Consider the following 24,027-nt stretch of genomic DNA (forward strand, 5'->3'; position numbering starts at 1 on the left):
GACTTTGATTCGGCCACATGCAGACAAGCATCAGAGGGCTGTCATCTGGACAATGCGCCAAGCTTCGCTTTCCATTTCCTTTCTTCTGTTCCCCTGCTACAGGAGGATCCAACTGTTTCAAGACCTGTTTCAAGTCCCTTTCAGGACTTCGTGAAACTTTTGAACTCCTTAGGCATCACTTGGAAAGGCCAAATACGTCCTTCCCAGACAGGTTATTTAATATTCGCAAGTCCTCTCACTCTTTGCAAAATTCATTTTTTTCTTTCCTTGCTGGAAAAAGCATTTTTATCTGCACTTTTGCATCTTTCTACCTTTTTTTTTTTTTTTTTTTTTTTTTTTTTTTTTTTTTTCCCCTCCGTTGAAAATCAGACTCTGCAAAGCAGCAGCTTTGGCAAGTTCTGGAGCCCTGAATCTATCAGCCCTGAACCTGTTAGCCCTGATGTTTTGCCACGATTAAACAAAAATCAAACACAGAGAAAGAGGCAGGAGAGCCCACAGGAGAGTAAAAGAGCTGGAGAAGGAGCATCAGGAAGGAGCGTGCTCACTGAATGGGAAAAATAAATCAGCAGAGAGATGATAACCTACAGAGGACAGCACAAGACAGCACAGAGGAGATGGATGCAGTGAACAAATGTAAACGGGTAGAGAGGGAACCAAGTGTGGAAGGACCTGGATGTGTCCTCCCAGCCTGCCAGCGGCTTCTTGGCCAAACCACTGGCCTCAGGGTGCTGTTGAGCCCCTGGCAGACCCCAAAAACCAGAGCTCACCTGCAGTTTGTGCCCTGCAGCAGGGACCTGGGGCTGTGAGGGGGACCCAGATGGTTTGCCTGACCCCGTAAGAGCAGGGTGTGCAAATAAGTGTTCCTAAAAGGGGGAAGAGAGCAAGGGACCAGCATTTGGGTGAAGTGGGATAATGATGTGTGGGGTGTGGGGGGGTCCCAGTGGGTTTGCCTGACCTGGTAAGGACAGGGTGTGAAATTAAGTATCCCACAAAAGAGGGAAGAGAGCAAGGAACCAGGACTTTGTGAAGCGGGATAATGATGTGTGGGTTGTTAGGGGGTCCCGGTGGGTTTGCCTGACCCTGTAAGAACAGGGGGGGTGAGCAAGTGTCCCCCAAAAGGGGTAAGAGGGCAAGGGACCAGGACTTGGGTGAAGTGGGATAATGGTGTGTGGGGTGTAGGGGTGGACACAGTGGGTTTACCTGACTCTGTAAGAACAGGGTGGGCGAACAAGTGTCCCCCAAAAGGGGTAAGAGAGCAAGGGACAAGCACTTGGGTGAAGTGGGATAATGATGTGTGGGGGACACAGTGGGTTTGCCTGACCCCTTAAGAACAGGGTGGGCGATCCCAAAAGGGGTAAGAGAGCAAGGGACAAGCACTTGGGTGAAGTGTGGCACTGATGTGCGGGGTGTGTGGGGGGGGACACAGTGACATTGCCTGACCCCGTAAGGACAGGGCGTGCAATCCGCATCCCCCAAACGGGATGTAAGAGAGCGAGCCACCACATCACGGGGCTGTAGGGACACCGAGGGGGGGGGCTCCCTACAACCCTTAACTCCCCACCACAGCGAGAGGAAGGAGGCAGGGAGTGAAGGGAGGGAGTGAAGGGAAGCCTCGCCTCAGCCCGGCGCTGCCCCGCTCGGTCGCTAGGCGGCCCGGGCCGGGCTGCTGTGGGGCTGGGGAAGCGCCACCCCCGGAAGCAGCGGGCGGGCAAGGAGGGGAGGCAGGAGGAGGGGGGGAGGCAGGCGGCAGGCGGGCTGGGGGGGCTCCGGCAAGCGGGGACGGGGGGGGCCGAGCGAGGCAGCGCGCCCGGCGAAGGGGCCGGGGACGCGGCGGAGGCTGCGAGAAGATGGCGGCCAAGTCGGATGGCGGCGGCGGTGGCGGTGGTGGGGGAGGCTTCGCCCAGCTGCACAACCTGGACGAGGCGTCCGCGGCGGGCGTCGGGGCGGCGCCGGGGGAAGGAGCGGAGGAGCCGGGCGGCAGCAGCTCCCTGCACATCTGCCACTGCTGCAACACGTCGTCGTGCTACTGGGGCTGCCGGAGCGCCTGCCTGCGGAATCTCTTCGGCAGGGCGGCTGCTGCCGCTGTTACCACCGGCGCCGGCACCGCCGAGCCGCTGGCCCCGCGCCCCGCCGACGAGGGGCCGCCGCGGGCTGCGGAGGTCGGCGGGGCGGGCGAGCGGCCGTGGCTGGACTGCCTGTGGATCGTGCTGGCGCTGCTGGTGCTGCTGGGGGACGTGGGCACGGACCTGTGGCTGGCGCTGCACCACTACGGCCGGCGGGACTACGTCTGGTGCGGCCTGACGCTGGCCTTCGTGCTCCTGCCCTCGGTGCTGGTGCAGATCCTCAGCTTTCGCTGGTTCGTGCAGGACTACACGGGCGGAGGGCTGGGGGCCGTGCAGGGGCTCAGCAGCCGCGGGCCGCCCATGATGGGGGCCGCCGGCCGCCGGGGGGGACCCGCCACCCCCGGGGCGCAGCGCCTCTGCAGGATCTCCGTCTGGGTCTGGCAGTCCGTCATCCACCTGCTGCAGATGGGACAGGTCTGGAGGTAAGGGGGAGACCGCCCCGGTTAGGGGGAGAGCCCCTCGGTTATGGGGAGACGCCCCCCGGTTGTGGGGAGACCGCTCCGGTTATGGGGAGACCCCCTCTGGTGATGGGGAGACTCCCCCAGTTATGGGGAGATCACCCCGGTTGTGGGGAGATCGCTCCGGTCATGGGGAGACCCCCCCCCGGTTGTGGGGAGACCCCCTTGGTTATGGGGAGACGCCCTCGGTTATGGGGCGACTGCCCCTGTTTATGGGGAGACCCCTTCTGGTTAGGGGGGGACCCCCTCTGGTTATGGGGAGAACCCCCAGGTTATGGGGAGACCCCCTCTGGTTATGGGGATACCGCTCCGGTTATGGGGAGACCCCCCTCGGTTATGGGGAGACCCCCTCTGGTTATGGGGGACCTCCTCGGTTATGGGGAGACCCCCCCCAGTTATGGGGACATTGCCCCCGATTATGGGGAGACCCCCTCTGGTTATGGGGAGACCCCCCTGGTTATGGGGAGACTGCCCCCAGGGGGATGCAGAAGGAGGGGAGGCGGTGGTGGGCATCTGTGGGGTGTGGGGTGGGAGATTTGGGGTGCCCGTACCCCCTGGTGTAACATGGGGTGGCATCTGCTGGGGGTCACCGAGCCACACGGTGCAGCCGGGATGTGGGGTTTTTGGGGAGATGAGGGGCATGGCGACCTCGTGGTTTAATGGGGACGTGGGGCGGTGGCACCTCGTGGTCCCATCCGGACCCTCGTCTCTTGGGGAGATGAGGGTCAGCACCACCTCATGGTCTAATGGGGACGTGGGGCAGCGTCACCTTATGGGCCAACCTGGACATGGGGCAGTGTCTTTTGGGGAAATGGGATCACTGCCACCTCACGGTCCGTGGTATAGACGAGGGTCACTGTCCCTTGGCTGAGGTGGGTCCGTGGGTGCTGCGATCTCCTCATGGTCTGAGGTGGACGTGGGTCAGTGTTACCTTGTAGGTCCAATGTGGATGTGGTCAGTGCCCCCTACATGGGGAACGAGGGGTTTCTGCCCTATAGGGTGAGTGGAGATGCCCCTGCAATGGGTCTGTGGGGCTGAGGTGGGGGAAACGGGAGTCACTGTCACCTCATGGCCTGGCAGGGGGCACGGCTCGGTGGCCATGGGGCAGTGCTCCCCCGGCTGGAGGAGCTGTGGGGGCCCTGCTTTTACTGAGGGGATGCTCAAAAGGAAGAAAAATCCCCTTAAAACGTGTCCGTGGGGCTAAGATGGTTGGGACTGGGGTTTGCTGTCGCCACATGGTCTGAGCTGGACGTGGGTCAGTGCCCCTCACGTGTGGGATGAGGGGAGGTTTGGGGTCACCCCCGCTTAGCTGAGGAGAGATTTCCCCCAAAATGAGTCTGGGGGGTGGCTGAACGTGGGCTGCTGTCCCCTCAAACCCAAAAACATGGAGGGTCGAAGGGGGTCCTTGCTCCTCGGGGTTGTAAACGGTGCCTCAGGGGTGGGCTCTTGCTGCCCTATGGGGCTGGGGCAGGACTTGGGGGGTAAATATGGGGCTGCTCTCCCCTACAGGTGCTGTGGGGGACGCTGACACCTTTCCTGGTGCCAGCATGGATGTAGGCCCGGGGGTGACCCCAATGAGGGTCGCATCCGTACCCCACAAGCTTCACCCCACATGGAGGGGGACCCTCACGGCTCACCCCATTCCCTGAAGAGAAACGCAGCGTGAAGCCTCGGCCCTGCTGAGGGGATGGAAGAAACCTTCTCCCCGGCGGGGTTGTGGGGACATTTTTCGGGTTGCCAGCGCCAGGCTGAAGGTCAGAGACGGGGACTGCTCCCCCGGAGAGGCCCTGGGGCAGAGGAGCTGCCGCTGAGGGGACGGGGCTGAGGGGGGGACATCTATAGGGTCAGGGGGAATCGAAGGACGTCCCCCAACCCGAGCTGCCGGCCGCGTTATCCCCTCTGAAAAAAGGTTTAAGAGGAGAGGCAGGGAGGGATTCTCCGGGATGAAAGCCCGGAGATACAACCGCCTGCACAGCCGCCCGGCATTTCTGCGGAAAGGGGTGGTGTAAGGACAGCCGTAAAGACCCGGCGTGGCCCGGCGTCCTCCAGGAGGGGACGTGGGGTAAGAAGATGGAAGGAGAAAGAGGTTTGGGGCGATGGAGGCCACAGGGAAGGCTCCGGGTGGTGGCATTGGGGTGCTGCACGCGCCCTCCCACCCCACACACACATATATATAGGGAGGTTGGAGGGATGGGGGCTGGCTGTGGGGCTTGGTGGCTTTTGAAATAAAACACAGGCAGAAGATGCTGGATTTTTTTTTTGAAGCACTTCACGATGAGGCAGCGGAGGGGCTTGCAGGGAGGGGGGGTTAACATCCCCGCATCGGCATCTCCAGCCCGAACAAACGGGGCAAAAAATCACCCCGACGGGTGGCCGGGAGGAATTCATCATCGGGGTCTGGGCGAGAGGAGAGGGGAAGGGGGAAAGCAGAAGGCGATGATTGATGGGGAAGTCCTTTATTTTATTATTTTTTTTTCTCTCTTTTTCTTTTTCCATCTGGCTAGCGGAAGGGGTTAAGCCTGCTGCCTAATGAAATCAGTGGAGAAGTGGCTGGAGTTAAGATGGAGACAGCACGCCGGAGCCTGGGGGAGGAGGGCTGCGTGGGTGGAGGCAGGGGAGGGCCTTGACACCTCTTCTGAGGACACCGCTCTTGAGATAAAATGAATATACCCATCAAAGATTTCTTTTTTATTATTATTTTTTTATTATTTTATTTATTTTTTTTTTATTTTCCAAAGAGCTGAGGGGGCGGAGGGGCGGGGGAGCTGCGTGGGGAGGGCGCGCGAAATGTATACCTGGGGGATCGGCCCCTGGAGCCGCGCAACAGCAGGCACGTATTCCTTCTGCATCTTCAATGTCATTCCTGTAACGCTCACCACACGTTCATGCTCGACTTCTCGTCGTGTTGGGGGGGATATTTTATTTCCTTTTGGGCCGAGGGATGATGAGAAGGGGGTTGTGTGGCGTGTATGAGGGTGATGAATTGGTGCGCGACCCCTTCTCCTGCTGTCCCTACTGCTCCCAAGCGCTGATCCCATCAGCAAAAGCAATTCAGCGATGCAGAGGCACCTCTGGCAAGTTGGATTTCTCCCCTCCTGGAGCCAGGAGGAAGAAATGATTATGTATTAGCCGCGGTGTGAGCCTGCATTGGCAAAAACATCCCCTGGCACGCTCGAGTGAGCGGGTGGGGAGGGGGACACCGAAGCGGCGCCGGCAGAGGGGGAATTTTGGGAGGGGGAATACGAAGGACCCAGGCTCAAATTACCCAGGCTTTTTGTCAATGCAGAGAAAAAATATTCGCTTCTGAGACGGCGCGGGGCTGGGACTGCCGAAAGGGACTGGAAAGGAGCTCTGCAGAGCAAACCACGCTAGGTAAAACGAGGGAGCTTCCTCTCCTGTTGATCACCAACCTCCCTAGCGCCTGGCTCTGGCTTTTTAGGGCACGCCGAGCAGGGCGAGCAGCATGAAGCTGCCTCCCAGCACCCGACCGAAGCCAGAATAACTTCCCGGTGTCTGTGAGCTTGCCTCCACGAAGGCATCTTCTCCCATCCCCACTCTAGCCATTGCGAGTGCTGTTACAATTAATCTGGGATGCGGTGATGGGACTCGTGGCTAAATCTCTTCGTGCTGGTAAGACTCTGATAATGTGGGGATGGAGGGGGAAGACCCAGAAGGATGAAAGTTCAGCTCGTCGTGCACCCAGCCTGCTTTCCTGCATGAGAACGGCAACGCGCTGCGGCTGCACGGGGCGTGATGAGGGCTGTCCTCAGTTCCCCTGCCAGGGAGCGAGCGCTGGGGCTTAGTGGGAGTACTGGGCGGATATTTCGGGTTTCTTGGTTTCTTGCCTTGTTTTTTTTTTTTTTTTTTTGCTCAGCCGAGAGCCTGAGGCTGTGTTACTGCTGCCCACCTACAGCGGCTGCTGGAAAGAAAGTACACAGACGTGGTGAAAGCGCGCGCGTGTGTGTACACACGTGGGCACACCGCGATTTTAATTGATGCTTGGAGTGCCACGATCCCAAATTACCTTCCCACTGGTACCCGGGGGATTTTTTCCCTCACAAATCTCCCGTTTTCACCTTTCATCTCGATCCCCGAGCTTACCTCGAGGACTTCAAGCAAGCAGAGGTCGCTCGTTTTGCGAGGGGTGTTTGTGACAGTCCTGCACCCGATGCACCTTTCTTGAACCTTTTTATCCTGGTCAGTGGGTCACGGTTGCTGTCGAGGAGCAGAGGGATTGAAGCACAATCCTTGGCGTTGCTATTAAAAAAAAAACATCATTGAATTCCATTGGATTAAGCGTGTGGGGGCTGAGCTGACACGAGCTCGCCCGAAAATCTCGCCGTGTCTGGTAGCTGGCAGTGATGGTAAGGTTCGTGACTCGAGTGCAAGGTATTTATGGGTTTTGGTGTTAAATTTGGTCTGAATACATATTTAGAAGAAAAACCGTGTGCTAAAAAGAAAAAAAAACACGCTCCAGTCACTGTTTTGACATTACATCACCGTGTGTGTGTGTTTAAGGGAAAAAATCCTAAAGTTTAAGCGACGGCTTGCCATCTTGGTTATTAGTGGAAAGACCAAATCTCTGACTTGTTCCTCGTTCGGCGTGCCCGGAGGTGGAAGGATGAATCGATGGCTTTAAAAGGAAGACGTGGTATTTAATGACTGCGCGATGAGTGGGTTCGGGCTTTGCTAAAACACTTTGCTCTGGGATGAACTGGGAGCTGGGAATCTGCAAATTGAGCTGATTTAGAAACCGGCAGCTACAACTCCTGAGGCGCCAGCCCAAATCCCTTGGCGTGGGGGCCAGCAGCGTGTCAAACAGCCAAGTTGCTGCCCTGACACCCCCTCGCTGTCTTGCTTTGGGATGTTCAACCCCACAGAGCCTTGCTGTGAATTTCCTGCCTGCCCTGGCACTCCCGAATTAGTGTTTTTTTGTGTTTTTTCTTTCAGCTTTCTCTGGTTAGCTTGTCTGGCAGCTCAGTTTTTCCCTTTCGCCAAGTTTTAACAGCTTGCTCGGAGAGTACGGAGTTTTGTCAGCTTTCGACAAGTTGGCAGAGGGAGGACGTGCTGGGATGGATGCTTAAATGTGCTCTCCCTCCAAAATCACGTCTGGGGCGTAAGATTTTTACCCAACCTTTCCTCCCCTGTCCCAATTTCGAAGGGTTTTCTGCAGGATCTCCATCAGAGCCGGGCTGCCTAAATTAAAACACGCCAAGGATGGCCCACCTAAAGCACAGGTAGGGGAGTTTGTGGGGGCGAATACTCATCCCAAATCATGATACCAGCAAGAAAAGAGGCTTTCTCACTTGGGTAGGGTCTTTATTGGTTTTGGGGTGGTGGCGAGGCTCCGTGTCTTGTGGAGTGCTACCCACTAGAGGGGGTCAAACCACAGATGTTGGAGCAGCTCTGCTGCGCCAGCCTGGGGAGGGCAGAGTTTGCCTCCAAGCCTTCTTCTCTTTGGGCTCTGCCCCGACCTGCTGGGAGCTCCCCGTCCAGGTACTTGGGCTGTTCTGTCTCACAGCAGGGTGTGGGGGGGCAAAGGGGCAGGATTTGGGGCAGAAAGTGGATTTCAGCTGTGTTTTGAGGAAGGTAGACGTGGCACTCCGTTGGCGAGGCGTTGGCGCGGTGGTGAGGGCTCGTTGCTTCCCCACCAGGCTACGTGGGGATGCAGGAGTGCTTTGGGGCCCTGATCTTCTTCCTGAGGGAGCCAGCATAATAATTCCTCATCTTTAGGGGCCAGGACAGCGGCGTGAGGCACTTCTGAGAGCCCAGGAGTCTGAAATCTCTCCAAAAACCATCCTCTTGGGAGCGGGCTGGCACCCCGCTTCCCTAAACCCTTTGACCCCAGCATCCCCTTTCTGGTTGCTCCATGCCGAGCTCTAGGGCAGACAATTGTGCCTTTTTTTACCCTTTTTTTTTCTCCACGTTCCCTACAGTTTTATTTCTAACACCAGTGGGATCAGAGGCAGAGGGGAGGCAGGGTGCGAAGGGCTGGGGGGAGAGGCAGCTTCTTTGCGTGCCAAAACACTCACCCCTCCGTCTTCCACCTTTCTAGACACTTCCATTTTGCTGTGAGCTGCACGGAGCTGCTTTTATTCCTTGCCGTGGTTCTCCTTCTGGGTGTAAATGTAGGTTATTCAGGGAGCATTTCCTTTAATGAAAAGGATGGAGGAAGAACTGATGGTGATAAAGCAGCTCCGTGGAGGAGAGAGCTGCTCTGGCTGCCTCGAGACCGCGAGGGAAAGAAATTGGACGTCGAATGTGCAGTTTTCCTCGGGGAACGAAGGGAGCCCACGGAGAAGTCTGGATCCCTCAGGGAACTTCTCCCTGTGCTTTATTTATTTATTTGCTCGAATCCTGCCTTGATTTTTAGCACCTTGCTGCCTTGGAAGCCGGTACTATAAGGCTGTGACACCCGCGAGCCTTTACGCAGGGGGAACTGTGAATCAGAGAAATGTTTTGTTATCAGCCAGAGCTCAAAATAAATTGGAATTAAAGCTACAACCAAAAAAAACCCACCAAATGCTGTGACTTTGTTGACCCACGGCTTCTGATGATGGGACTCGGACCTGCTACGGCTCCAGTAGGGCACTGAGGTGCTTTTCCCGAGCCAGACCCCGAGGAAATGGGGACAGGGCTGGGGTTGGCCTGTGAAATATTCACAATCTGTCCTTAGGTGACTCCGGGGGCATGTAGGATCTCTCGCAGAACCGGCAGAGCTGTGGCACCTTTGTCACCTTTTTAGTGAAGCCTGGAGAAAAAACAAATCTCCCCAAAGAAGCAGCGTGGTGTGGCCGGCAGCTGGAGCATCCCACAGCCAGCAGTGGGGTCTCAGTGGGGTTTCTGCGGGGCAGGAGGGCACGGAGGGTGCTGGAGGAGCACCCATCCCGTAAAAGGGGTGGCAGACAGCCCTGCCGGCGTGCACAGCACTCCAGTGTCGGGGGAAATACCCTTTTCTTCAGTTTCTGCTGGTAAAAAAAGAGCAGTTTAACCCTTTGTGCTCATTTCCCTGGCACAAACGAGGAGCCCCGCGTGAGAGGGCTGCCAGGAAGGCATCGCCAGCCGCAGAAGACAGCAGCAAAGCACCGGGAGCGGCTTGGAGTTTGGGGTTGGAATTCATCCCAGTTCTGTCTCAGCGAATGGGGGGGGGTGAAAAAAAAATGAGCAACGGAGGCCGATGCTGTTGAAGTGAAAATTGTAAAGAGTGGTATAAGCAGAAGGCATTTAAATAATGTAAACAGTCTGGCAGGGGAGGAAAGGATGGGAGGCATTCCAGAAACAAAGGGAAAAGAGTTTTTTTTTTTTTTTTTTTAAAAAAAAAAAAAAAGGACTAAAAATACACCGAGCCTTGAATTCCAGAGATTATCTCAATTAGGGCTTTTTCAATGTATCTTTACAACGGAATTGGAGGAGTTCACAAAAGATAATAGAGGCTACGTGATAGGGAGCGGCGATATTAATTTGTTTAATTAAAGGGATGAAGGGCTCCCGAACAGCAGATTCACTTATCTCGTGGCGTGGTGCTCGGCAAGCTGCAGCCTGGTGGAGAGGAGGAGGAGGAGACCAAAAACCCCCTCCTGCAGCAAGGGTGGCTCGGTGGAAATCCCTTCAGGTGGGATTCAGGTGCTTTTAGAACCAAAGGGCATCATTTTACGTTCCCGGGACGATGTTGTGTGACGTTCAGGGAGCCAAAATTGGGCGTTTTCCTCCAAGAATAATTAAAAAAAATCAGATCTGAGGGCTGTGCGGTGCAGGCAACGCGCTTTTAAGGACGCATCCGCACACACAGAGCTGTGCTCGACGCCTTCCTTCACCTTGGAGCTGTGCTGGCACCTCTCCGAAGTTGTGGCCAGTCTCAGCACAACCCCTGGCATGGGGGAGAGGGGCTGCAGATCCGCAGATCTGAATTAAATCCCCCCCCCGGATGTATATTAAAAATATTAAGCAGCACCGAGCTCCGTCGCCCGGCTCAGCGATCTTTGGAGGCGCTTCCTGGCTTTTAACGGAGGGATAAAACAGAACCTGCAATTAGGGTAATTTTTCCTAATTGAATATTTTGCTTTCTTCGCTCCCTTTCAGAGCGTGACGGTAAGTACCAGCCTGCGTAAAGCTTTGGAAATATTTACACTCCCCCTTGCTGGCGGCGGGTACAAACACGCTTGTTCTCGGGCAGCCCATCTCAGTCCCTCCTGAACAACTTGGGCAGGAGGTGGGCAAAAACCCTTTTAACCTCTTCACTGTTATTTCTAGGCAGCGCGGTTCGTTTCCCAAGATTAATTAGGAGTGGAAATCATTGGGAACGGCGTGGGCCGGTGGCTCTCCAAGCGCCGGCTGCAGGTCGAGGTAGAAATTTTCTCTGGGGAAAGGAAGTTTTCCCCTTACTTGGGGTTAATTTTTATTTATTCGCTTTGGTGTGAATACTTCAGCCCAGGTGAGTGATGGAGGGTGGAGAAATGCCTCACTGTGTCCATCCAGCAGGGACCCAAACCCTTGTGTCCCCTTGAACCCATCCCTCAATGGGACACGAGGCGCTTCGTCGCCCCTGCAGCTTTCTGAACCCTCTTTTGCTCTGCACTGGTCCCGGTTTGGTTAAACTGCGACCATCCTGGGCACGTGGAACCAGCAGCAAGCCAGAAATCACCTCCTATTTTCACCAGACCCAACAACCTGGGTAAAAAGTTTTCTGTGGGCTTTATTTTTTGCTTTTGAAGCACGCCGAGCGCTCGGCTGCCGTCCTTTAAAACTCCTCAGAGCCCTTAAAGATAGCAGTTTAAAAATGAGGTGATTATTGGGTTTTCTTCAAAGTAGGATGTCAGGAGAAGCTACCTTAAGGCCCAGAGGCTCGACCTGCAAATGTGCAGAGGCTCGACCTAAAAACGTGCCAGGTATTTGGGATTAAAAGTAATTGTAGGTACTCAGCGTAATTGGATGGATGCAGCCTGGACCGCAGATGGCAGTCGCAATTTTGCAAAACTTGGGGTTGAAAAAAACTGGCATTAAACACCATTTGATGCTCGCCACGAGCCACTGAGTTTTGCTCTTTGTGCTTCTTGGGAAAGGACCAATTCTTGAGCCGTACGGGGAAATTATTTCCGACCCTTCTCTTTTTCTTGTTGCTGTTAAATGGTGTTGGAGGAGGAAAAACGCCACTGGAGCTGTCGGGAGCCGTGTAGCTAGAGCAGAGGGTTTGAATTCGGGCTTGGAGTTTAATTTCTGATGCTTTGCTGACTTCTCTGCCCGGGACCGGATTATTTTCCCCGTTCTTTCAGGGGATTAGGGGATATGTAAACCAGCACTCCTAAGAAAGGCGTCTAAAATAACAGGGAAGGGCACATCTCCTTTCATTTGCCTCAAACAGATTGGGTTTAAGGTTCTGGAAGTGGGAAATGTGCAGGAGCTGTTGGCTTTGGGGTCTGAAACTTTTCCCTTTGCCAAGGCAGCGTGGGAGCCTTTTGGAAAAAATGGAGAGGAAACGAGGGGAAATCAGCCTTTTTTATTTCTTAGGGGATTATTTCGCCTCGGCATCGATGGACGACGACGTACCGACTGGAAGTGCATCAGGTCGTCTCGTTTGCCACGTGGGAAATCGGGCTCAGTTCTACAGAAAGCAGGAAAAGCCCCCCGACTTCTTGAGAAGCCGGGCCGTAATTAGGGGCAGTGCTTCTAATTGGGATCAGGCGTTCAAGATCCAGCTCCTGAAGGGCCTTGGCCCCCTGGTAGTGTAGTTCCCGTTCCTTAATAAAGAATTCAGGCGCGTGTGTTCGGACTGGAAATTTTGCCTGGCGTTGACCCCTCTGATCAACCAGCAGCTTCTTGCCTTGGTAACACCTTCCGCTGGGTATAGGATTAATTGGTTGTGTGAGTTAATTGAAGACCAAACTTCATTAGGCTCCCATTATTGTTGCATTTGTATTCTTCCTGTCCTAAATCCTCAGTGAGAACATCTGGTAGTCACTCAAAATAGAAGCCTACGTTGCAGGGAGCGACTTCACCATCGTAAAAACGTGGTTTTTTTTCACCGACTGGGCTTAAGCAGCAGTCACCTTTAAATAATTTCTTCTTCCAGGCCCTTTTCAGAGAGGCAACGTGTTGATGGGATCCCGAATGTGTCTGAATCCTCCCTGCAAGCTCATGTGGCTCCGTCGTGAGCTGCGAAATCAGCGGTGTCCTCCCTTGGCACTGCCCCTCTTCCCTTCGCTGCTCTCGTACCATTTTCCCTCTGTGTGAGCATCTTCAGGTGTTGCTGTTTTCGCCAACGCAGGGCGAAATGTTTTATCCGATCTCTTTTTCTGTCCCCAAAACCTGGGATTTCAGTGTAATCTCTACGTTGAGTTGAAGCGCTCCCGATGTGCTTCAAAACACAGCATCTCGAGGGTTTGGGCTCCTCTCAGTGCCAGAATGGTAGAAAAGAGCAAGCGGCAACATTTTTATTTTATTTTTACTTTTGAAGTTTCTCATTTATTGTTTCTTCTGTGCAGATTTTGATGGATTGTGGAGAAATTTGGTAGGAGAGAGCCCAGCTGGCTCTGCCTGCCCTTGGAGCAGCTGAGCTCCATCCCACCGTGGAAAGTTCAAGTTTTTGGGGCTTGGGTACTTCCCTTTTAGCCCGATTTTCCCCCCTTAGCTAGTCCCAAGGCTGGTTTGGGTATCCAGCACTCAACCTTCCTGCTGGGGGCCTTAACATCAAGCCAAAACTGGGGGAATTTAATTCTACAGGTGATAAACGTGAAAAGAGCGAGAGGTGGAGAAGCTAACCTGGAGATTTCAGAACAAGGCATTCACTGCAGGAGAGGTCGTTTGGGGTCGTGTTCCTACCACCAGCGAGGCATTAACTGAGAAGAGAGCAACGAAAGGAGAAGGTTTATGATGGAAATGCAACTTAAAAGCCTGCCAGATTCAGGCTGGGTGTCCCGAAGCACGCAGGTTCAGAGGAGCTGGGGACGACCACGACAATTTTACCAGCCCAAACGTAAAACCTGCTCATGCATCCTCTGCTCAATGATTTTAATGTTAACGCCGAAATGACTTGATTTGCCCATTAAAAAATATGTATTGCTCTTCCTAATCATACGAGTAGAGTTAGGAAAAGAGATCTCTGCCTTAAATTAGGCTGCGTCCCCGGCTTTGTGGACGAGCTATTATTTTCCTCCCTACACCATTTCCTTCCCCTATTGCTCCAGCACCACCCAGACCCCATTAAGTGGGGCTGGCAATCAGGCCTGCAGGAGTAAATACATCAAAAACCTCTGGATGCAGTCAAAGAGAGCTTCTGGGGGCTGATGAGCTCCTGCTTTTCTTTCCCCCCGGGCTCTGTTGCCTGCTAAGATCTCATCGCCTCGGGTCAGACCAGCGGGGTTATCTGAAGGAGGCCGTTTGCTACTCCATCCTTCCTGGCTCCAAGCAGGGTTTGCTTGCTCTGCGGGGGCCGTTCCTGGGGTGTTCATGGTGCCTGGGGTGAATTGGAGAAATAATTCGGTGTCCTGAACGGGTTGGAGCTCTGGGTGCTGTTGTGCCGAGCTGCCTCTGCTCTGTGGGGACTGCCCGAGTTAAAGGGAGAAACAGCAAAGGAGCAGCGGTGTCTGGTGGTGTTAGTGGAGATCCCGTTTGAGCATAAAGAGCCTTTTTTATTAATTTAAAGCCTACCTTAAATTGAGAACAGGGTAATTGCAGTTTTTCCCTTTGTGGATGAACTGAGGAGTGTCACTGCCAGGGCCAGCAAGAAATCCTGTGCGGGGTTTTTCCAAATTCACGAGGGCAGGAAGCTGAAAAAGCAATTAATTCAGCATCTTGCGAGCTTTCCACGCTCCTGTGTTATAGGGTGGAGAACTCCAAGAGGCTCCAGCCTGATCATGTGCAGATCATCGCTTTCGGGTCCAGACACCCGTGCTTTATATCATGCCAGAAGCTCGAAGCCCTCAGTGCCACGACGTCTTCCCAGCTCTTCGGGGATCATCCTCGGTGCCCTCATCCCACCGCTGTGAGTTCACCTCTGAGCAGGTCTCACAGCCTGCAGAGCTTTTTTTTTTATCTCCAGCAGGGCTTCAGGCCACGGACCGCGTGCTCTCCGGGACGTGAGCAGGGTGGGATATTGATTATAATGCTTAGGGTGGTGATTTATCACCTTCATTAGCAGGGATGAGCCCGGCTCTCTGGATTCAGTTGTCCCAGAGACACCCGGATAGTAAATAATAAATAAACAATCGAAGATGGAGTTGGGGCGGGCGGTGGAAGGATCTAGCAGACAGCCTGCTTAAATTACTAATGGGCACGTTCGGTGTGGTTGTTGCCTTTCTGGAGCTGGTGGTGCTGCTTTGAGGGACCGAAATGACTCGAGACGTGTCTGGATTGAGCTGATGGAGGCACGCCTGGAGGTAGTCGCCTTCCTCCCTGTCCCACGACTTGGGGTAGGTGTCTGCACAGGATTTCACCCACAGATAAAAACATCAGAGATGCTATTTTGCTAGGAACCTACGCTCCTTCTAACGAAATAAAGCTACAGCTAAAATAATTAATTTCCCTGAAGTGGTGACGTGGTGGAAACGGAGAAGGACGTACAAACCGGAGCGGGTTTTACGCTGGGTGTTTCCTTTTGCTCCTCACTTAATTTCCTTCTAGTTTGCCACCAAATAAACCTTCCATTATTGGGGGAGAGATGAATATCTGCGAGCAGTTGTAGGATTGCAGCTGTTTAGGGCTTTCAGGACCAGCTCAATACAGCATTGCAGCTGCGGTGCCCTATTTCATATGAAAAACACAACTTTTGGCCAAAGTGGTCTCAGTCAGAAGGGGCAGGAGGACTAGGTGAAAGCAGCTGAGCTGAAGCCACGGGGAAGTGGCTCAGCCTTTTTGGCAGCTTTCAGTTGCATCCTCCCTGCCCAGAAAACTCTGTATCAGGAGCTCGAGCTTGCAAATCCCCAAATTTCCAGGTCTTAGGGTGTGTGTAGGGACGCTGCCTGCCCACAGTAATTTGGGGTGGCAAGCACCGAGCCCAGGAGGTGAGCAGCCAGCTGATGCCATGGGCTTGTAGGAATGAGCCCTGCCTTTATTTAGGATCAAAATCCAGGCGTGTAACACAAACCCCATAACACTCCTGCTGTAAAAATCACTGGTTAGGACATCGTGCGTCTAATAACGACGGCGTTTTGCATTTCTTGCTGTAGGTCTGCGATTCAAGGAGGATCCTCTTAAATTAAAGAGATTTCCTCTTGCCCAAGTGATTCCTGCAGGAGCTCCTTGTGCTCTCCTGCTGCCAAAAGGCACCAAAAATCCCCGATGTGGCCGTGGCAAAGTGCGGAGCTGGCAGAAGGAGGAATAAATAAATCAGGGCCCGGGTGAGCGTTATGGGGAGATGATCGTTAACCAGCAGTCATGTGTAAAAAGCGGCGTCTAGACACTCAAACGCCTGCTAATAGCCTTTGATTAACCATTTTTTTGTTTTGTTCTTGCTCAGTGTGTTAATCACTGTGATTAAAATGCTTAGCCACCATGGAGATAGACGTGGTGTAAATTAGGAAGTAAGCAAATCCAAACAGATGGGGCAGGGAGAATTAGTGGCTCTGGCAGGGCCGGAGTTAGGCGAGGTAAGGCCAAGGAAGATTTAGGAGAGACCCTAAATAAGCCAAGAGAGACAAATTTGCCTGTCCCGTGGGCCTGCCAGCCTTCCCCACCCTCCTGATCCCATAAACCTCGCCTCCTCCAGGCTTTTTCCTCTGACTTTAGAGCCTGTTCCTGGCCTCACCTGGTCACCACATCCCAGGGTGAGCTCAGGGTGTCAGCTTCTCCGTGATGTGCCTCGTTCCCCACGTGGCAGAGCCCTTGGGGTCCTGCAAACGGAGGGCTTGGGGAAAAGGACTGACCACTCGGACTGTCCTGGATCTAGACCGATCCTCTGCTGGCTGGTTGGTTGGGATCTTTTTGGTAGGAATAGCAAAAGAACCTTATTGTTTGCCCTTCCACCCCAAAACGTGTGCAGGTACCCAGTCCTTCCTTAGCTGCCCTTTCTCTTCCTCCTTCTCCTAAATCTGGACTACTTTGGTGTGAAAAGCTGGAAGTTTCCTAATTCCTTGCTTCAGGGAAGTGCTGGCTTCAGTCTGATCTGCTACCAAATCATTGCTGTGTGTCCCCGAATTCCTTTTTAGCTGAAGTTAATTTTTTCTTCTTGTGCTGTCAGGTTTATTTTGCGGTGCCAGAGGGAATTTTCCAGGGGGAATTGGGCAGCCGAAGCTCTGGGACGTGAGACGAGCGAGGTGGAAAGGGGGACATGTGTCTGAGGGAGGAGGCTTTGCTCGGAGCTTAGCACTTCCACAGGCTTCGGGAAGAGCTGGACCCTTTTGGGGTTCAGTCCTGGCCCTTTTGGAGCAGTGGGGTTGATTTCCAAACCCCGTGCTCCATGAACTCCAAGGGATTGTTCCTGGTTCCTGGTGCTCTTCTGTGACCCCAGGCAGCGCCGTGTCTTGTGTGAAAGTCACTCCTGTTCCTTTCTTTGCTTTCTCCATCCCCTCGCTTTGGTGTTTCCTCTGCTGTCCTCACATGAACCACCCGTCCTTTTCCTCATCTTCCCCATTCCTTCTTTCCCTTGACTAATCACAGCAATTTTCCAGCCTCATGAAACCCTCCGCCGCTCGTGCCTCTCGTTACGCCGCTCCTCCTTCCTTTCACCCCCTGTTTTTAACCCGAGAGGTACGTACCTGTATGCAGCAAGCCACAGAGGCAGCTAAATCAAAACCAAACATTTCTTTTACACCTCAAATCCATCCACGAAGACCTCAGACCCAGAACTTTTATGATCTAAAAGGCTGGGCTCGGTCAGCCCTCTTGGAAAGCCATCGAGGCACGCGAGCGTGCAGCCGAGTGCGTCAAGCTCAGCGGTGCCCCCGATTCCAAACACCCAGCAAATATTTTATTTGCTTTATTTTAAGCTTTTCAGAAAGTGCTGTGCTGTGACTGCTAGGACAAGGCTGGCCTGTATTTTAGGTGACACATCAGATGGGATCCGGACTCTGCTTCGCGGCGCTGCTGCGACCAATTGTTCAGCGCTTCGCTCCGGCTCCTGACGCGCCTAATGAAGACGTTGTCGTGAGCCCGGATTCGTCCTGAATGCCATTAGCTGCTGGCTGAGAGAGCAGGAACACGGCCCGCGATGCCAGGCTCTGCGGGTTTTGTTCAGCAGCCATCAGATAGGGCTTCGGAGGGGCTAAATGCTGAAAATAATCAGCGCCTGAGCCAGCTGGTGGCACCCGGGCTCCAAATCGACATCGGTGTTAGGGTAAGGTAGAGCTGGGGGCGTCTTGCTGGGGAAGAGGGGACAGAGATATCTGAATATTCTGGCACACAGGAGAGCTGGCAGAGAAGACAAGGGAAGTGTCTGCTGTCAGCTTGCGTTAGGGTCCCCGTGATATCCATGTGTTGCCTTGGCAGGGCGCGCGGCCCGCAGACGAGGCGTATCTCACAGCCAGAACCGAAATCCTTCTCTCGCTGGAGCCCGTCTCGTTGGAACTACCTGGGTTAGCCTGGAATTAATATTTATTTTTTTCCTGGTTGCAATCTTCTGCAGTGGGTTTGTGGGAGGGGAGGAAAGCACGAAACCCGCAGTCATGTTTTGGGAGTTTTATTTGGTTTTGGATGTGTTTTTTGGTGCGCCAGGAGGAAATAGTCTGCTCGCCGTGTGCCACAGGATGACATGGGGTTGTTTGGGGAGTCTCTGCACGTGCCACGTGAACTTTGGTTGTTCCTGGGATGTGCTGCATCACTCAGGATCCCTGTGGAGAGGAGCTCAGCCTGGTACCACGTCCTATCCCAAGCAGGTTGTGTCTGCCCCTCTGTCTTCAACCCCCTGTCTTCAGCTTCTGCATTTGCTGCTTAGTGCAAAGCAGAGGAGTTCTCAACAGGACCATGCATTTTTGACTTTTGGTCCCATGAAGACTGCAGGAGAGGAAAAAGACTCTGCTTTTGTGACAGAGGTGTCCTCCTCAACCGGGTGAGCTTTTAGGAACCCTACGGGTACACGAGAAGTGTGGTGGCCAGGAGGGGTGGGATCCTCCGTGCTCCGCTCTCAGGTCCCAGGGACACCCAGTTTGGTGCAGAAAAAGGGCTTTGTGGTCGAGCGAACTACAAAGAAGTATAAAGTGAGCTGGAAACGATCCCAGCACTCTGGTGAGCACCAGAAGCATGGGCAGTCCTCGCCTGCTTTGCGGAGGTTCCCTCAGATGCCTGCGAAGCAGGATGACTAATATTTAGAAGAAACAGTGCTGTATTTTTGCTACCTCTTAAAAAAGTAAGAGAAAGCCTGATGAGCATTTTCCATAGTGATCTTCAGCTTCGTCTCTTGATGCTTCTTGTTTCTTCAAAGAAAATGCATGTGCATCATGAAGGAGCACGTTATAAACCGTGATCTTGGGTCTTTTGAGAGCATGCGATCGCCCTGCAGGAACACCTCTCTTTTACGGGGACGGGTTTGGCAGGAGGGATGCTGTCACCTGAGGCTGGGGCTCCGCTTTTCCTTCATCCCTGCAGCACGAAGACATCGCAGAGCCCGGCAGATAGCAGTGACAGATCCCCGTGTGCTCTGTAGCGAGATGCAAGCTCCGCGTGTTGGCCTGGTTACTGAGATTTCCTTCGATTGTGTTGGTTTAGCTCAGTGGGAGGCTATTTGAGATGGAAATGAGAGGCTCAATGAGCAGCAAATGCTGAAGAGGTGTTAAGAGGAAATACCAGGCGGATGAGCTTTAGGTTTTTTTTTGGGGGGGTTAATTTTTTTGCCAGCCTGCTTTTGGGTGGATTTTCCAGCAGGGTGGGAGTGGGAGCATCCAGGGGGACGCAGAGACGTGGGGGCCACGCTCCTCTACAGATAGAAATAATCAAAGAGCTCGATCCTGTCGGGTGCTCGGTGGTTTCAGAGTAGAACAAAAGGGGAAAATATGATAAAAAAAAGCTCCTTCACGGTCCCTCTCTGCCCCTGCTCCCTCCCACGGGATGCCGTCCTTCCCAAACTGAGCCTGTGGGCACCCCTCTCTCCCAGCTGCTGTTGCACAGAGTTTTCTAGTCTTAAAGATGCTATCACAGAGGCACAAGCAGTGTCACTTGTGGCTCTGATCTGCCAGCGGGTCCCCCTGGAGCCGGCTCTGCTCTGACACGGGGCAGGTTTTGCACACAGAAGCCACCCCTGCAGCCCCCCACTACCAAACCCTTGCCACTACGGGGTGAAAACCCCCATTATTTTCCTTCTAGAAACCCTTCTTTCATTCTATTTATGTGTCACTGGGAGTTCTGAACTATTTTTAATTCATTTGCCTCTAAAAAACGGATTCTAAAACTGTCTCTCTAAACAGATGAGCCTGAGTACTACCGAAAAAAAGAGGGCAAGATGCTCCGAAATCAAAACTTCCCGAGCCGCTACGAGCGATCGTGGCAATTATTTCAGCAGTCTGGTGGCAGTGAGGTAATGAGAGGGAGATTTGATTGCTGAAGTAAATGTAATTTACACGGCATTAAGATCTGGTCAAAACCGCGTTCTGAGGCAGCGGATTGCATGCTTATCAGGTGTCTGTGGTTTTCCCCTTTTTGCTGCAGACACGCAGACTTATTACTATTCAGGCCATCTAGTCAGGGGTACAATAACATCCCCCCTGCCGCTCTCTGATTTGTAATTTCCTTCCAAGTTACGACGAAGTGTCTGCCTCCGAAAGTCGTAATCATTACAGCTGGGGAGTTTGGTGGGCTTGGGGTTGCTGTGCTGGGAATAGGGCGAGCCTGGAGATCTCCACTTTGCTTTAAAAGGCTTGAAAACGTGGTCTGCACCCAGGAGGAAACTCTGCTGTCCCTTTGGGCTGAACGTTTGTGCAGGAGGAGTTTCTTCCCCCATATTCTTCCTGAAGAACCTAATAGCAAGCCGAAGGCTTCTAGATCCAGGATGACGAGCTCGTTAAGCTTTTCAAAACCTGTCCCTTCTTCATCAGCCCTTTGCTGTAGTTAATTTTTTTATTTTCCACACAGTTCCTGGAAGGAGGTCGTGTGTGCCTGGCTTCTGTTCTTACCTGCACGTCACTCCCTGCTCACTGAGCATTCCCCTTTTTAACATCTCTGCCTTGGTGTGTGTGAGTTTGTCCGGTCAATATTATAGGTAAAGTATAACGTGAGGTGAGGTGATTTATAAAAAGGAGGATAAAATCTCATGTAATGAAATCTTGTGCAGCAGTGTCTAACCTTTCAAGTGAGCACGAGTGCTTGTGGGCAGGTGTCTTCCATTTACTCCATGTAGTCCAGCTCTTCCACTGCTGCTGACCTTTAGTGTCACCCACTAAACCATGTCACTAAGCACCAGGTCCAACATTTCCTTGAACAGCCATGAACTTCATGGCAGGGAAGAGCAGAAGGTAGGGGTTTATGGTCCCTTTCCCATCACACGAAGAGTTTTGGTCCCTTGTGAAGGCAAGACATCACCCAAGGTGGGCCACTGGTGTGATTTATTTCCATTTAAGAACATTGCCTGCAGCGAAAGTACAGTGTCTCTTGCTGGAGAGGTGTGAAAAGACCCAAACTGGTGTTAGGATTAGAGAAATTTGGTATTTAGAGAGTTCTCCCAGATGAAGAAGTGCCGGTCCTCTAAATTGTGTTTTTCCTCTTTTCGTTCTGTTAAAATCCTGAATGTGGGCATTGATGGTTTATCACCAAAGTCTTCGCAGAGCGCTTTGTCTCCCATCTCATTAAGCGGAGGAACGGCGAGGATATCAATAACGGGAGGAGGTTGGAAGCCAAAGGATTGAAAAATATAATTTGTTTGGGATGGGGCCAGGGAATAGTGCTGCAGGATCATAAATAAATGGTTTTATGAAGAAAATGCGTGACTTGTAGAGCTTTCTAGCCTCTTGTCTTGTACAGATTACCGAAACATGTACCAAGTTCCCAGCTCAACCCAGTTCTTCAGCAAGTTGTCCGGTTTCTGCTTTTACTTTTGGGATCAGCGAGGTGAAATTCAGATGTACGTTTCTCCCCAGGAGAGAAAACCAAAGCAAGGCAGCCGTATGCCAGGGAGAAACTGAATGTGCTCGTTGAAAGCTTCATTAAATGTGCATAAAACACCAGCGATCGCAGCAATGGAGCTTCAGGTTAGAGCCTGGATCCTTTTAAATGCTGTGAGTGCACGTTCAGGCTGCTAAAACAATGAACAACCATTTGTAGGCTTGTAGGAGGTCTGTGGTGCTTCTCCAGTTGATAGCTGTGGGTAGGAGGAAAAGTGTCATCGTGTCTCCAGGATGCAAGGGGACGTCAAGATGAGCTGCTGCTTTTGCAGCGTGGCCCTGGCTGAATGGGTTGTGAGGTTTAGCAAGTCCTGGAGGTCAGGAGAAGTCCTTGGAGGTGGGAAAAAGGTGAATATTGCACCTCTCTTCCTAAAAGGCCATGAGGATGATCCCGGGAGCTACAGGTTGGTCAGTGCCACTTCGGTCCATAGGGAAATCATGGAGTGAATCCTCCTGGGACACATTTCTGGGCAGGAAAAGGAGGAAAAGGTACATGGATGTACCAGGGGTGAATCCTGCCTGGGCAACCTTATTGCCTTCTGGATTAAAAGGATCAGACTTGGGGGTGAGGGGAGAGCAGTGGATGCCATTTACCTCGCCATCTTTCAATGCTTTCTCCTGCAGTATCCCTGAGTATCTCCGAGCTGGGATAAGATAAGGATGAGTGGGACAAATAATGGGTAAAAACTCGCTTGGGTGATCTGATCTTAGATGCTGTGATAAAAAAGGAGCTGGATAAGCTGTAGTCGTCTGTATCGTGTTGCCATAAGTTGTGTGCGTGCCGATTTCAAAGCCAGACTCAGCTCAACAAGCAGCCAAGGACCCGTTTCCAGAACCATCGGGAAGTTTTCACCCTGCAGAGCTGAACCCGAGAACAAGAAGCATGTGTTCTCCCGGCGCCTCGCTGCTTCTGTTGGCAAAACTGTTAGAAAGCATGGAACCAAACTCAGGAGTGGGCTGAACTTCCCCGCTTTTTGCATTTGTAGGAGATTGAGTCGAGGTTTTTTCCCCCAGCAGCAGCAGATTGCAGCGAATCCCAGCTAGGGGACTGCCATCTGCTTGCGCCCAGGCTTGGAGAACACAGGCATGGGTGGGGAGGGAGTGGAAAGCGTTTTGGAGTGTGTTGTGCTGAAAGGCTGAGGGATTCGTGCCTGGATTTCTTATTTCGAGTCGGAGCAGGATCGAATTGAGCTTTGGCTGCAGCATGGCGGCGCGATTTCGAAGAGGAGCTTCCAAAATATTTTGACGCCTCCCCCCTCCCCAATCCAACTCCAAGATGTGTTGTTTTTTGTTTTTTTTTGACAGCTCTCCGCTCTGTCTGCCATAACACACTCAGACGATGAATTCTGGAGGCTCAGCGGAATCCCTGAACATTGCCAGAGGAAAAAGAGAGTGAGGGTTTCCAGCCCGGGGGACTGGGTTAGGAAGCAGAGTGCCTTGTTCTGGAGGAGGAGCTGGGATGTCCTGACCCAGACAGAAGGGAAACATCCATAATATGTCACAGGGCTTGCTCTGCTCTGTCAGGGCACATTGTGCTTGAGCTCTTCGAGTGCTGAGAGGCCTGGTTATGCCACCTGACTTGGCTAATTTACCCCATTTCACCTGATTTCACACCAAAGGGCTCTGCAGCAGTGCTTGGCGGCTGCGTGAGTGAACCAGAGAGCGCTCCAGCGGCGAGTGGGCTGGGAGACCTCCTTCCAGGAGGTCTGGGTGTGATTTATCCTCCCCTTTCCACTGCCAGCCAGGCTGGAAATGGTAACTGAAAGCCAGAGCCTCCCTTTCCTTGCGATTTCTTTTAGCCAGGAGGACGGGCGCACAGCTGGAAGCGGCAGCCTTGAAGCAAGCCCTGGAGCATCTCTTCATTAGGCTAATTCGCAGCCCTGCCTGGGAGACCTGTTGCAAAGAAGCGAAGGGAGGATAAGAAAGGCACGGCTCCTTGCCTCTCGGCCGCTTTGTGCTTCTCCTTTGATCGTTACAGCCTCGCTGTTAATTATTCAGGCTGTTGTGCTGTGCGTTGGGACATCCCTGTGGAGAGGTGATGGGGTGGTGACACTGAGCTGCTCCCCGGGGAGCTGATGGCTCCGGAGCCGGCGTTTCCTTCTGGCCACAAATCTCTCCCTGTCCTCATCCTTGCTTGTTTCTCACAGGCAGGTTTTGCTCCTCTCTGATGAGACTCCTCATTCGGCTCGGCAATGCTGGGGTCAAATCCTACTCCTCTTTGAGACCTTAGGATCTGTTGCCTTCGCTTTGGGGCTCTTTACAACAGTTTTCCCTTTGTAAAACCCTCAGGCATCAAAATGTTACCCTGTGCTTACCAAGAGCCCAAACCTTGGTGGCTCTGAGATAATAGAGAATTCCCGTGTTATGGCCATTTTGCAAACTTATTTTGCAAAAAAAAGCAAACCAGCTGCTCAAAAGTTGCAACCCAGC

At 53.0% G+C, this 24,027-nt stretch overlaps 1 protein-coding gene across 1 annotated transcript in view; it reads left to right on the forward strand.

Moving 5' to 3' along the window:
• The first annotated feature begins 1,823 nt into the window (after positions 1–1,823).
• Positions 1,824–24,027, forward strand: part of XKR6 (XK related 6) — a 125,116-nt gene continuing 102,912 nt past the window's right edge. Inside the window, exon 1 of the mRNA XM_082756468.1 lies at positions 1,824–2,545. Within this exon, the coding sequence (XP_082612594.1) occupies positions 1,848–2,545 (698 nt within the window). The 5' untranslated portion in view covers positions 1,824–1,847. The remainder of the gene's footprint in view (positions 2,546–24,027) is intronic.

Source organism: Aythya marila (genome assembly GCF_965140915.1).
Source record: "Aythya marila genome assembly, chromosome: 3".
Classification (NCBI taxonomy): domain Eukaryota; kingdom Metazoa; phylum Chordata; class Aves; order Anseriformes; family Anatidae; genus Aythya; species Aythya marila.